The sequence below is a fragment of the Phaethon aethereus genome (assembly GCF_964289735.1).
Source record: "Phaethon aethereus genome assembly, chromosome: 1".
Classification (NCBI taxonomy): Eukaryota; Metazoa; Chordata; class Aves; order Phaethontiformes; family Phaethontidae; genus Phaethon; species Phaethon aethereus.
Window position 1 is genome coordinate 89,402,232 of NC_138575.1, and position 12,863 is coordinate 89,415,094.

At 36.8% G+C, this 12,863-nt stretch overlaps 1 protein-coding gene across 1 annotated transcript in view; it reads left to right on the forward strand.

The window, feature by feature from the left end:
• Positions 1-12,863, forward strand: part of SPAG17 (sperm associated antigen 17) — a gene marked incomplete at both ends in the record, with an annotated part of 115,938 nt that overhangs the window by 91,192 nt on the left and 11,883 nt on the right. Inside the window, 7 exons of the mRNA XM_082004477.1 lie at positions 1,204-1,331; positions 1,688-1,870; positions 4,220-4,333; positions 6,494-6,539; positions 8,189-8,288; positions 8,728-8,781; positions 12,224-12,326. Of these exons, the coding sequence (XP_081860603.1) occupies positions 1,204-1,331; positions 1,688-1,870; positions 4,220-4,333; positions 6,494-6,539; positions 8,189-8,288; positions 8,728-8,781; positions 12,224-12,326 (728 nt within the window). The remainder of the gene's footprint in view (positions 1-1,203; positions 1,332-1,687; positions 1,871-4,219; positions 4,334-6,493; positions 6,540-8,188; positions 8,289-8,727; positions 8,782-12,223; positions 12,327-12,863) is intronic.

Sequence of the window (12,863 nt, forward strand, 5' to 3'; positions counted from 1 at the left end):
GTACATGGCACCAATCACCTCATAGTAGCAATACAAGAAGTTACATCCTGAAATGATTAGTTATCATTGTAAAGTTAGTTGGAGATACTGTGTTTCTATAAAATACACTGTGGCATAACAGCTAGATCCTAAGGAAATTAATATATCTTTAAAAAGATAGGAACGTATAGTTTCCCTGGATATGGGGGGGCTGATAAGGATAGTTTGCTTCAAGCTGTAAAGTACTAAGACATTCTTCTCGAAGATTTATATCATATGCGTGGGGAATAGCTTTTCTACCTATTACTCTTACAAGGTTTTGCACGGTTTTTTTTGCACATTTTAAAATGCTGCTTCTATTCACAATAATGACTGCTTCCCTATTGTATAAACTGAATGAAATAATTTTGCCATGGGAAAAAGAAAAGAGAAAGGGCACTGAGGCAGACAGAAAGATTGGGAAGGTGGAAAGATCAGAAAGATGGAGAAGATACATACCCAGTGAAAATCCCAGTCAAGAAAACCTTCTCACAACCAGCAATCATTTCTAATAGTAACATGTCTGCTTTTCCAGACTTCAGACTCTACCTTTCTCAGTACTGGCTCTCTTTGCCTTGACAGCAAGGCTCTACAATTTTGTATCATTATGACAAAGTACCTCAGTGGTCATATCCATTTTGAAGGCAACCTATGGGGTAGATAATAGTAGATTAAGTAGATTTTTGGGTTGGGTTGGAAAAAATATTTTGAAGAACATTAAAATTAATCAGAACAATAAAAAGAGATAATGAATAATCTCTAATGGAATCTATCCAATGATCAGATTGTGAAGTATAAAATACAGTGAAGAATTATGCATGTTTTGAATATGATGTACTTCTGAGACTGGTATTCATTAAACATGGGTCAATTGTCTGCTCTTCCTTGTCTGGGATACTCCACACACTATACTACTGACCTGTTACCCAAGACTCAAATCAAGTGGCATAGGCAGTCTGTTGTTAAACACTGTCTGAGTAATCTGAACTTGTCCAACTATTCTATAATCACCTCAGTGATCTCATATTATCTATAGCCATGAGTATCACATTTCAACATGGAATTTTACCACTTGATAATAAGGTTTTTTATGCTTAGGTAAGTATATTTTTCTGGAGGTTTGAGACACTGGTCCGTAATTTTGGGATTTGAACTGACTCTTAGCAAAATGTGTCTTTGAAACAGGTGTTTTAAGTATTACTATCCTCCGCCCTTTGGCTGAAGACTCCCCCTGGGTAATGAAGAAAGAACCAGAGAGTATTGTTCCTCCAAATCTTCAGTCAAGGACCTGGGACACATTTTCTCCTCTTGAGGTATAATTGTTTCAAAATTGTCTTTTGCTGCTTAAGCAATAGATGTTTGTCGCAGGGGAGGAAATGGAGCTCTAAACAATGTGACGTTGTTAAGTCCAGTTTATTAAGCAGGCAAAGCAAGGAGCAGGCTGTGTCAGGGAAAAGGTAGTCACTTTAAGGGGAGTTCATCTTGCCAGATGAAGAAGTTTCAGGATAGATAAATTGTGCCCAAGAATCTACTGACTTTATTGTCTAGATCTATGATGCTGTAAGGAGAGCATGTGCTTCTCAGCTGAGACACACATTGCCAATATCTGCATTTAGTCAGTAATATAAGTAGCCTCTTGCTCTTTTTGCTTGTTCTTGTCTATTTTCAGAGGAAGATCACAGGTCCCTCAGTCAGAACATGTATTTGGAGGGGTCTCTGCATTGGATCCAGAGAGCAGACGTACTTGTCAGTACCTGTGCGAAAATGTCCTAATAAACTGCAAATCCGTCAGCTATTCCAGTATGAGCCACTCAGTGATGAACTAAGAGAAAAGCTGCAGCTTTCCCTGAAGGTAATACAATCACATTTATTAATTCTTCCAGTGAGCAATAGAGAACAAATTGCAGTATATGCCTGAGACAAAAATTCTGCTACTTTTTTCTACTACCGTATGTAGACAGGTGCTCTAAGAAAAGTGTATTTCTTAAACAGCTCAACTGTTTTCACTTATGTCTTGTGGAACCTGCTTTTCTGTGCAAATACATGGGATCCAGTCTAGTACACATCACAGTGCATTAACAAATAGTTTCTTTTCTGTCAATACTGGTATCTGTTCCTTTGCTTTTACTTTGCTTAGTGTTTGTTTTCCTTCACAAAGCCTTACAAACTTAAATCTATAAAGTTGTACAAGAATTTCTAACCCACCATAATTCTACAGTTAAGTTGGTGACCAGGTCACTGAGACACACTCTGGGTTTGGTTATGTATTTGTTTTCATAAATCGGTACAGAATATTTCCAGGTTCAAGTCTGAGTTCCATTACTCTATGCGCGACTAGCAAACAGTTATGTAGCCTTCTGACAAAGTGTGTCCATCCCTCATGAGTGACGGGTGCATAACAAGGTGCAAACTACACCTCATGCAGGTGTTCTGAAATGGACTGAAAGTTCTGCAGTTGATCCTTGTAAGCAGCTTTGTAGTCCTCAGTTTTGGTATAAAACATTGATTTATTTAATTCATATTGTGAAGATGCTCTTAGAAGAGATTTTAGAGTTAAAAACTCATTATTACTTACTAATTAAAGAGTAACAAAATACATGTGTTCTATAATTTATTCATTTAACATGTTTTGATGGTGGCATTGCAGACTGAATTTGAAAATTAACAGCATGTGAAATTTGTAAAGGTAATAGCATGTTGTAGCCAGTTAGAATTTGTGTAATTTTTTTTTCACATTACATTTCAAAGACAACATTCTTGCAATAGGAAAACATTGACAGCTGCTCAGTCCTGGTATGTTTGGGACATGCTAGTCTATCAGAATTAAACTTTACCCTTTTACAGTCTATTAAAATGATTCTTTATTCTACATACTGCTCTTTCAAAGGCAATGCTATAAAAAAAGTTCCACACCAAAATCCCAAGGTAAGTTTCTCCGTTGACCAGATCTGTCGCTGGCTTTTAGAGAAAGAACGCTGTTTGTTACATTGGGAAGGAAGAATTGCAATTATTGGCACTGAGAAAACATTTGTAATAATTGTGTTAATATGCAATGGAAATATCCTCACTGCTCATATACCAATATTTAATTAATTATTTTTTCCAGAAAAAGGTATCTTAAATCTTTAGCCAAATGTTCACTTTGTTAGAACTAAGTCAAGCAAAGAAAAAGATATTCTTTCTTTTTCCATTTTCTTTAAGATTTAAGAGGTATAAAGGAATGAAAAAGAACTGAAAGTGGAAACATTGCTGCTGCAAACCTTGTCTTATTCATAAAGCTCAGTACTGCATGTAGCTTTCTAGCAGAGTGGTGAGTTAGGACAACCTTCTGCAAAAGACCCTTTCTTTCCATCCAGCTGATCTTCTAAAGCATAAAACAGTGTGGGAAAGGAAAAGTGTTCTTTTCTGTAGCACTTAGTGAGATTCTGACAAATGTAAACATCTGTCTAAGGAAAGACTTTCATATTTTTTTCTGAACGTAATTTTTTCAATTATGATGTTGTAAATTTCCTTTTCCCTAGTAGGAAATCAAACAGGAGGGAGATACAAATCACAAACAATGTTTGTGAGAACACCTTTTATTCCTTAAGCTGGCCTGAATAATATAATTGATTACTCTTAATAGCAGCTCTTTACTCAACACATTCCTTTATTCAGTCAGATAGTTGACTCAAACACTTGCATGCTCACTAGTACTTGCCTGGCTGGTACAACAGGTGGGAGGCCAAAGCTACGTGCCTGCTCAGAAGCAGGGGTTCACACTGATGCAGCAGAGGCATCTAGATAGCTGTTGGATATGGTCCAAGTCACACAGTTCATTGTGGATGCTGATGTGTGCTCGTGGCCTGGTAGAGATTCAGCAGACTCTTGATGTCCTTAGCCTATTAGTTCTTGCAGATTCAACAGTATTGCTAGTCTTCAGAGTTGATTAGTCTGTGGTAAGCTTTCACCTGCTATCTTCTCAGCATGTACTCCTCTCTTTGACCTGTTGGGTTTTTTAAAAACTATTTCTTCATGCAAACCTTTAGATACATATATAACACATTCACATAGATTCACAGAAGGGGCCTTTATGACATTGAGAAGGAGCGTATACGTCCATTACTTATACAAACTCTCTTCTCTGTATATGTGACCTTTAAGTCTACTTCTGCAAAGAAAACATCTGCATCTTTCTTGTTTGTTTTCGTCATTCCACCAGGAATATATAGACAACATTTTAAAGCAGGAAAATGAGCTGGAAGAGATGAATGTAAAAGAACCAAGAACAGAAGAGGAAAAAGAGAATGCTGCAAGTCTCCTTCAACTGGTTACAGTGAGAAAAATACAATTTTAAACTATTTTTTCCAAAAAAAACATTATATTGCATTGGAAGTGTCAGTCTTAAAACACATTGTTATCTGTTAATAAAATAGCAAATGTTAGGGATAGCACAGTGCCAGCTCTGCTGTAGTTTAATGGTAAAGCAGAGCCACACTCAATATTCAGCTGGGCTACTGAATGGCACTACTGCCATTTTGGAGAAGGACTGTTTAAGAGTTTGACTCTGCAGAATGATACATTCCCAGACACACAGGCCAGAATTACTGAAATGTGTATATCTCCCAACATTAGGATGAGAATGTTTCCAGTCTGTTGTCATTGCAGCTGGGAGACTTGTATTTCAGCTGCAGCCACCTCCATAAGAGTTTAAACCCTGCTTTTGTGATAATATGAAAACAATTTGGAGGAATATTGTTATTACTGCTGAGCAGCATTTATATTTTTTGGAAAATGTACTCTGCTAATTTGCACAGATAGTTAGAACATGAAAAGAAAAGGGAGGGGTAAATAGGGGAAGAGGGACTTGGGGCAGGAAACAATGAGGTTAGTGGGAGATGAGTAGTAATACAAAATTAGAAAACTACAAGCAGAAGTGGGTGGAATGAATTAAGATGAATGAGAGAAACACTGCTTATATCTTATGCAAAGAGTCATCAGTTTGCTCTATTTCAGTTCTTTAAGTAATTTGTTTCCTACACCTTCCTTTAAATTTGGTACCTTGCATAATGTGAATTCACACACTAGATTTTTAGATGTTTTTAAACACTTTTCTTTTTTAGTCTCATTTAGGAAATACTTTTATTCCCGTTTAATCAAATAACATGCATACAGTGAATCCAAACATATTGAATTAAATAATCTGGCATTTCAAATACCATATCTAGCCATGTTAGTTTAAATATTCACTTCCAATGATCTATCAAGCTTTCAAAAGTCAGTGTATTTTAGCAAAAAAACTTCATCTTAGCCTTAAAGTCTACCTTTTAAACCTTGTCTCAACATGAAAAAACATCAGGAGTGAAATCTTTCCAGTTTTAAATGCTGTTAATTTCCTTTTCCCAGCTTTCTGAATAGATCTGTAACTTTACTTTTTTTTTTCTGTACAAGCCTAAAAAACCACCATGTAGTTCTAGAATTGGTCTCTGAACTTTTTAGCCAAGTTAGGATTTTAATTTGCTGAAACTAAAGCCTATTTTTTGATATTACAAGCTTTCATATATATATTTTTGCTCAGTACTTTCAAGTGACATACAAGTCTTAAAAAGAGAATAGAGAAAAGAAACATCTAGCAAAAAAAAACAGGATGGAGCTCACAACTTTTCTGGAAGGAGGAAGAGAGAGAAGCGATCTATCAGTAACCCCATCTGCCTCTATCCTCTAGGCAGACATTTATTTGCTTTGATGAGATCCAGGTGCTGAATCTCACATGCTGGCTGGTTCCAATGAACTTGTCTAGTGACTAATTATTGTTAATTGTCCCAGCTACCATGAGCACATTTCCAGGTACAGATTTCACATTGGATAACTCTTCTGAGCAGTAGAGTCCCGCTGTGGACCTGCTGTGACTCAGGAATCAGTGTCACACTCCTCTCAGGTCTCCACTAATTCCCAGCTCTGTTACAGCCTAGACTGCCTGGTCACAGGAACTCTGGTTTCCAGTTAACTGCTTCAGGGACAGCATAAGAATAAAGGAAAGAGCTTAGTTTAGGGCCTCTTACCCCTCAAACACTTTACTGTAGATCAACCACAAGAGAGCAGCTTCAGTAATGAAGCCTACAAATTCCTGAACACATTTCCCATTTGACTTGTTGTGACCATGAGTTTTGGATCTGGTTCAAATCCTTTGCAGAAGGATTTGCATTGGAATACGAACTGGATTTGCTAATTTAATAAACAGCAACCATATAAGATATGAAGCCATCTGTGAACTAGGTCATCAAGAAGGAAACAAAGACCTGTTTAGACTAGGAAAAATGTACTTAATTTCCTTTTTCACCAGCTCATGTTTTCTATCACACTGAAATACCTCCATTCTTGTAGCATTCTGAGGTAACACAATAACACTTGTTTAGGTTAGAAATCCTTTGAACAGGATGGTGCTGTTGTGAGGTCTGTTTCTCACATGTTCACAGTTATTCCTTCTTCACTGCAGTTCTTCCCTAACTGGGAGAAGTCATCTGAAGATTCCAGTGCTAGAGGTAATAAAAATTGAATATCTATTTTTTAAAATTGTAAAATAACATGGTAAATTATAAAGTACTGTAATATTATTTTTAAAGAAGGAACATAAAGGTGAATTCATCTATGTGCTGTGTATATGCTTTTGTCTCTTCTATTCTGAGTATGATTTCCATGGGTAATTGGAACTTGTTAGCATCAATGATTGAGTATTTGTAAAAAAACACTTCCTATGTTTAGGCATGTGCATTTGTCATTTTGACCCACGTTTCTACACATAGGGAGTTTTTTCAGGTATAAGAACTGTGACACCACTCAGTTTTATACAAGTATCAACATTTCAGACAACTTTTCAAAGCAATTGATTGAGTCCTGGTTGTTTATTACATTTGAAAATCTGATCTCAAATGGTCATGGGTTTTGGTTACATCAGTCTTGCCTGAGGGAAAAGATGGAACAGTGTGTTGGTTTTGCCTTGAAAACTTTAACAGAAATTCACATAAGATACTTGTTAACATTAATTGATGTTTTCAGTAGGTACAAATGAAAATTAAGATGTATGTTTCTTTTAAAAATCCATAAGCCTTTCCCACAGAAAAATCCATAGTACTCAGCCCCTATTTTCCTGCCCTTCCTACCTTATCAAGTCTGTTTCTGCTGTTAAAAAAAAAGCACACTATGCAATGTAAATGGAAACTGCTGCAACAAATGCTTGCTACACAGTTTCCTGATTTAAAAAAGGTAATTAAAATGGAGGTGTACTTGTAACATACCAGTATTAATGAAGAAGACAGTATGAAAGAGAAGCTCTTTAAGAGAGGCAAAAATAGAAAAAGTGGGAAAATAAAAGTATATTTTACAGTGAAAAAGCTGACACAGAAAAAAAAACCTAATTTTGAAGTTTGCAATTACATAATTCCTGAAACACTAAGAGATGTTGTCATAACCAAATAGGGCCATATTTCTCAAATACTCAAATCTCCTAAGTTTTGCCACAGAAATTTGTTTTCAACCAAGGAAATTTCTTTGGACTCACTGGTTGGGTACAAGGCATGAAGTAAGCAACACATTTTATAGAAGATGTCAGAGGACAGTGAAAGTCTTTAGTAAAGCCCCAGAGCTGGTCACAGTCTTATAATTTGGAAAGATTGGCTTTTCTTCATGACACATATTGAACTAGTAGTTGCTTCCATGAGAATGTTGACTATGGCTCCTTCATAGCCACATTTGAGCACAACCTAAGTAAGCTAAAAGCAATAAAGGTCCCTGAAAACCTACATTATTTTCTTCAGCTGGGGATAGAGACATGGAATGTTGCTCCCCAATCAGAAGATGGCTGAATATCAACAACTTTTCCTATTCACTGGTATTTGATTTGTATCTTGAAATCACAAAAAGATATTTCAGGGAATACAAGGTAGGGGTATAAATGTAATCTGCTTCTCATCCTTTCTACCTTGAATTGAACTAATTTCCTATCTCTTAATGTTCTGAACTTGATTTTAGAATTAAGTTCTCTCTTCCTCTTCCCTCACGCTAATAAAATCTGTAGGTTTTCATCAAGTGACAGAAAGACGCATTAAAAATCTATCCTTCTTTGTTTATTATTCATTACACTTAGCAGTGCTTTGCAGAACATGCACATTCCATAATACTCTTTACCTTACAGCTCACATAACTGAGCTGTATGAACAGGCAGTGGCTTCTCATCACCAATGTCACACAGAGGAGACAATCACTACCCAAAGAGAGGACCAACAGCAGTTCAGGTAGGACAGACCAGTGAGAACTGATACTAATATAAATAACAAAGGATGGAACCAAGCACACAGGCAAGGCAATGTGCTCTGTCATTAAGGACTGGGACCTAGATCTCTATATAGATACAGCAATGTTTTAGTAGCTTTCCCTGTGATTATTTTGCCCCTCTGTGCCTCTCTTTCCTTATCTCAAAGGTACTTTAACATTTGTTGGAGAAGGATTTTGAGGGTTTCTTTGATTGAGTAATATAATAAAAACGCAGATACGAGCGAACAATTTTGCTGCAAACCATACAAGTCCAAGTCAGGAGTCACCTGAGATGTTAATATAACAGACTTTCATAAAGAGCATTTTCTTTCCAGGATTATCTTGTAAATATTTTTGTGCTTATAAAACATTATGCTAGTTTTCTCATTTTCACTACTTTTTTCTTCCCTGATCATTCAGCCCAGAAGGAGTAACACCAGTGTCCAAGTGGCAGAGCAGACTAGAAGAGCACAGGTAGGACAGAAAGTTCATGATTTTAAGAGTCAACTTAAGTCTGTTTTTGTAAAGACTGATACTGATTTCATGAGGTCTTGTGTAACGGTCCAGTGGTTTGCTAGCAAATAATGAGGTGTTTACTGCTACAGAAATGCTGAATGGATGGTGTAACTTGCTCTCATTTTTTCAGAACCTAGCAGTGTTGCTATTAACTTACACTATTTATAACAAGGCTGAAGTCAGAAATCTTGTGTTCTGTTTTCTGACTCTGCCACCAGCATGGAAAATAAGTTATATTACTATTTTCAAATGCCGACGCTTTAGGTTAGCATTCAGGTATTCTACAAATCCCAGCTGATTTTTCAAATAGAAACCCAGACATATGTCTTTGAAGCTTGAGAAGCTTCAAAGCTTCTCAAGGCAAAACAGTCCCAGCTCTCTCAGCCTCTCCTCATATGAAAGATGCTCCAAGCTCTTATTAATCTTTGTGGCCCTTCTCTGGACTTGCTTCTGTAAGTCCATCTCTCTCACGTATCAGGGAGTTGAGAACCAGACACAGTACTTCAGAGGTGGTTTCACTAGTGCTGAGGGGAAGGTTCACCTCCCTGCCTCCCTGGACCTGCTGACAACACTCCTCCTCATGCAGTCCAGGATTCCGTTGGTCATCTTTGCTGCAAGAGCACAGTGTTGGTTCATGTTCAATTTGGTGTCCACCAAGACTCCTAGGTTATTCTCTGCAGGGCTGCTTTCCAGTGGTGGGTGGGGTGGCTTAAGTCCCCCATGAGGACCAGGTATTATGAATGTGAGACTTCTTCCAGGTGTCTGAAGAAGGCCACATCTACCTTTTCCTTCTGACGAGCTCGTCTATAGCAGACACCCACAACAATGTCATCCATGTTGGTCTGATCACTAATACTAACCTATAAGCTCTCAACTGGCTTATCACCCATCCCCAGGCAGAGCCCCATGCTTCCCAGCTGCTCTCTTACATACAGGGCAGCTTCCCCTCCTTGCCTTCTTGGCCTGCCCTTCTTAAAGAGCTTGTATCCATCCTCACAGCACTCCATTCGTGTGAGCTATCCTTCCACTTCTCTGTGATACCAATGAGGTCATAGCACCGGAAGCGCACACAGACTTATAATTCCTCCTGTTTGTTACCTGTGCTGCGTGCAGTAGTGTACAGGCATTTCAGAGAGGCAGCCAGCCGTGCCAATTGCCCAGAAGGAGTCTGAAAACATTCCCCATAATGCTAGCCCATAGGCAATTCCTTATTTACATGCATATGCTTGGTGTGACCCACTTCAGCCCTGTTTTGTTGATTGTGATGTCCCTTCTGTTCACATCACCCCTTTGCTCACCTGCCATATCCACTGTTTTCTCACTTGATTGTTCAGTCTTCCGTCCCTCCCTGCTTCATTGTGGAGTGCACTATAAAGTGCAGGATACACTGCACTTTATATGTAAACCATAAGGTTTACACCTCGGAAATGCAGCTGCCTTTCTGAGGACATTTTAGGAGGTAAAACATGTGGACAGTAGGTAAACTTTTTAAGAAGAACCTTAAGATTAGGGTCACCTTAAAAATCAATGCCTTACTAAAGCAAGTCCTGTTTTGCCACATTTGAATGTTCTACTTTGGCAATTGCCCGTTTGTAAAGTATTTCTCCATTTCCCCATATATATTATATGGGAGTTCTGAGGCAGATGCTATAATTGGATATAATCAGATTATAGGTGCTTTTACAGGAGGAAATGTATGTGTGCATGTGTATGTGTATAAACATAAAAATCTTTGTAACACTGGAAGTTGTATTTAAGACTGACCCTGAATTATAATTCTAATCTACTTGATTTCACTTGCTCTCAAATTTGTAAAAAATTGCCCTTTGTCTCCCACTGATGAATGTTGAAGCTATTTGATGAGTCCAAGGAAAAAAAATCTATATAGATGCTTTGAAACAGCATATACTGCTGAAAATGTACATTTCACAATCAGGTAGATGAATTTTCGTGAGAATTTCTGCTCAGGTGTAAATTGAAAGTCACTGGATTTCAATCTGCAGATATGGTAATTCACAAAAGCATTTGAAAAAAAAAACAGAAGTAATCTCAAAGCCACTATTAATTGAGAGAAAAATACGATTTTTGGAAAGTAAATTTACAGACATTTATTCTATGGAGAGATGTAATTATATTGCTGCATTATATACTTCTTTAGTACCACTCAAAACCATCTCATTTAAGCATTGCGCGTTAAAACCACTATCATTTTCAGTTCCAGAGGTAAGGACTTTGTGAATCTGATAGAATGTAAAATTTCTCAGTGTAATCCAAGAATGACTGTTTAAATTTACAGAATTAAAAATATGCATTTAATTTATGTTGAAATAGAACAACCTGATACATGGCCTAGGATTAACATAGAGAAAGCTATCAGTAACATACATTCATTCACAATGAAATTAAAATAATTGTATTGACAGCTATTTTGGTCATTCACTATTTCTTAGATTAAACAGAATAACTTGAAGTGGTGATGAACTAATACAATGATCAGAAACTTAATTTTTATTTCTTATTTTTGTGAAAGATTAAATAGCAATTGAAAACTAAGTTCTCTTTCATACTTCTTAATTACTCTCTGACTTGCATGAGACAAAAAACACTTTTATAATTTCAGATTTCTATTTTAATATAGTATTTTAGACTGTTTTGCATATTATTTAAAGAATTACTTTAAAGATATACGTCTGAGTAGCCAGCACCCAAGAACATCATGTGCAATTCTGGCTCTAAGGCCAATGTCAAAACTCTCAATACAGTTGAGTGATAATTTCATAGCTGATATTAGACCCTGCAAGTCAGTGAAACTATAGTAGTGTAAAATTGGACTAAATCAAGCTGAAAACGTAACTGGTCTTTACTCTGGTGAATTTTACCTTCAGGAGTTTGAAAAGCTTTTTCTGTATCCACAGAGTCATCAAGCTTTTCTGTGATAAAATAAGGAAATTAGATTAATTTTGTGTTAGAAATTTTAGCAATGCATCTGAAATACCAATTCTCATATTTAAATGTTTATTGGAAGGTTGCAAAGACACTATTGGAAGTCTCAGACATGTTCCAGAAGATTTGGAAAAACTGGAGCATGTTTTGAGGAGGAGCTTTTTATAGTAGCCAACCCACTGTCCACATGCATTTTGATCAGCCCCTCCATAAATCATATCTTCCATATCAGAGGAGGACATTGTCTGTGCATACCAGACCGTTCTTGATTGATCACTGAGAAAATTGCCAATTATAAGAATATTGTTTGATGTGATTAACCAGGAAAAAAAAAATCCACTTGCCTTTATCAATTCCATTCCTTAGTGTTTTAAACATAATACTGAAAAGCAAGGTGAACTCAGTTATAATGCTTTTTTCTTTCTTTTCCTTACCAACAATGTTAAAACTTACCTAGAAAAGAACTTGATGAAGAAAAGAAGTCCTTAATGGCAATAAGAAAGAAAATAATTCCTCCATATTTTGAATCAGAATTCGGCAAGAAGTTTTTCCTGAGAAAGGTAATGTAGCTGAAAACTGGATGAGTTTGTTGTGCTAGGCCAGATAGTTTCTGCCATACTCCTACATAGATGGTTGTGGGTTTACATCTCAGCCTCGATTTATCTCAAGAAACCATTACAGAGAACAGTCGTGGCAGAATTAATACTGGGAATTATATGTCCTTGTCAAAGGAAACATCTTGGATATGTTACATGTTATTGAGTACAAACTCTGTGGATTCCTTACATAAACTTTGGAGAGAGTGTGATTCAGAGCAGAAACTGAACCTCAGGTTCTTTTCACTTAACCCTCAAACACCTCTCTGCTAACTAGGAAGGGAATTAGTAAGACTAACCCTCCTGGGTTAAAGGTGGCCTTGGGAACTTGCCTGTTGTAATCTCATCTGATAAATGTTGTAAATGCATAAAGCATTCTCAAAAATGTACTTTGGAATCTGAGTTATACTTATGTATATCTTTTTTATAGTTACCACTTTGGTTCTGCTTATTTGTTTCCTTTGCACCCCTTTCCTTTTTTTCCTCTTTTCCTGGCTTTAT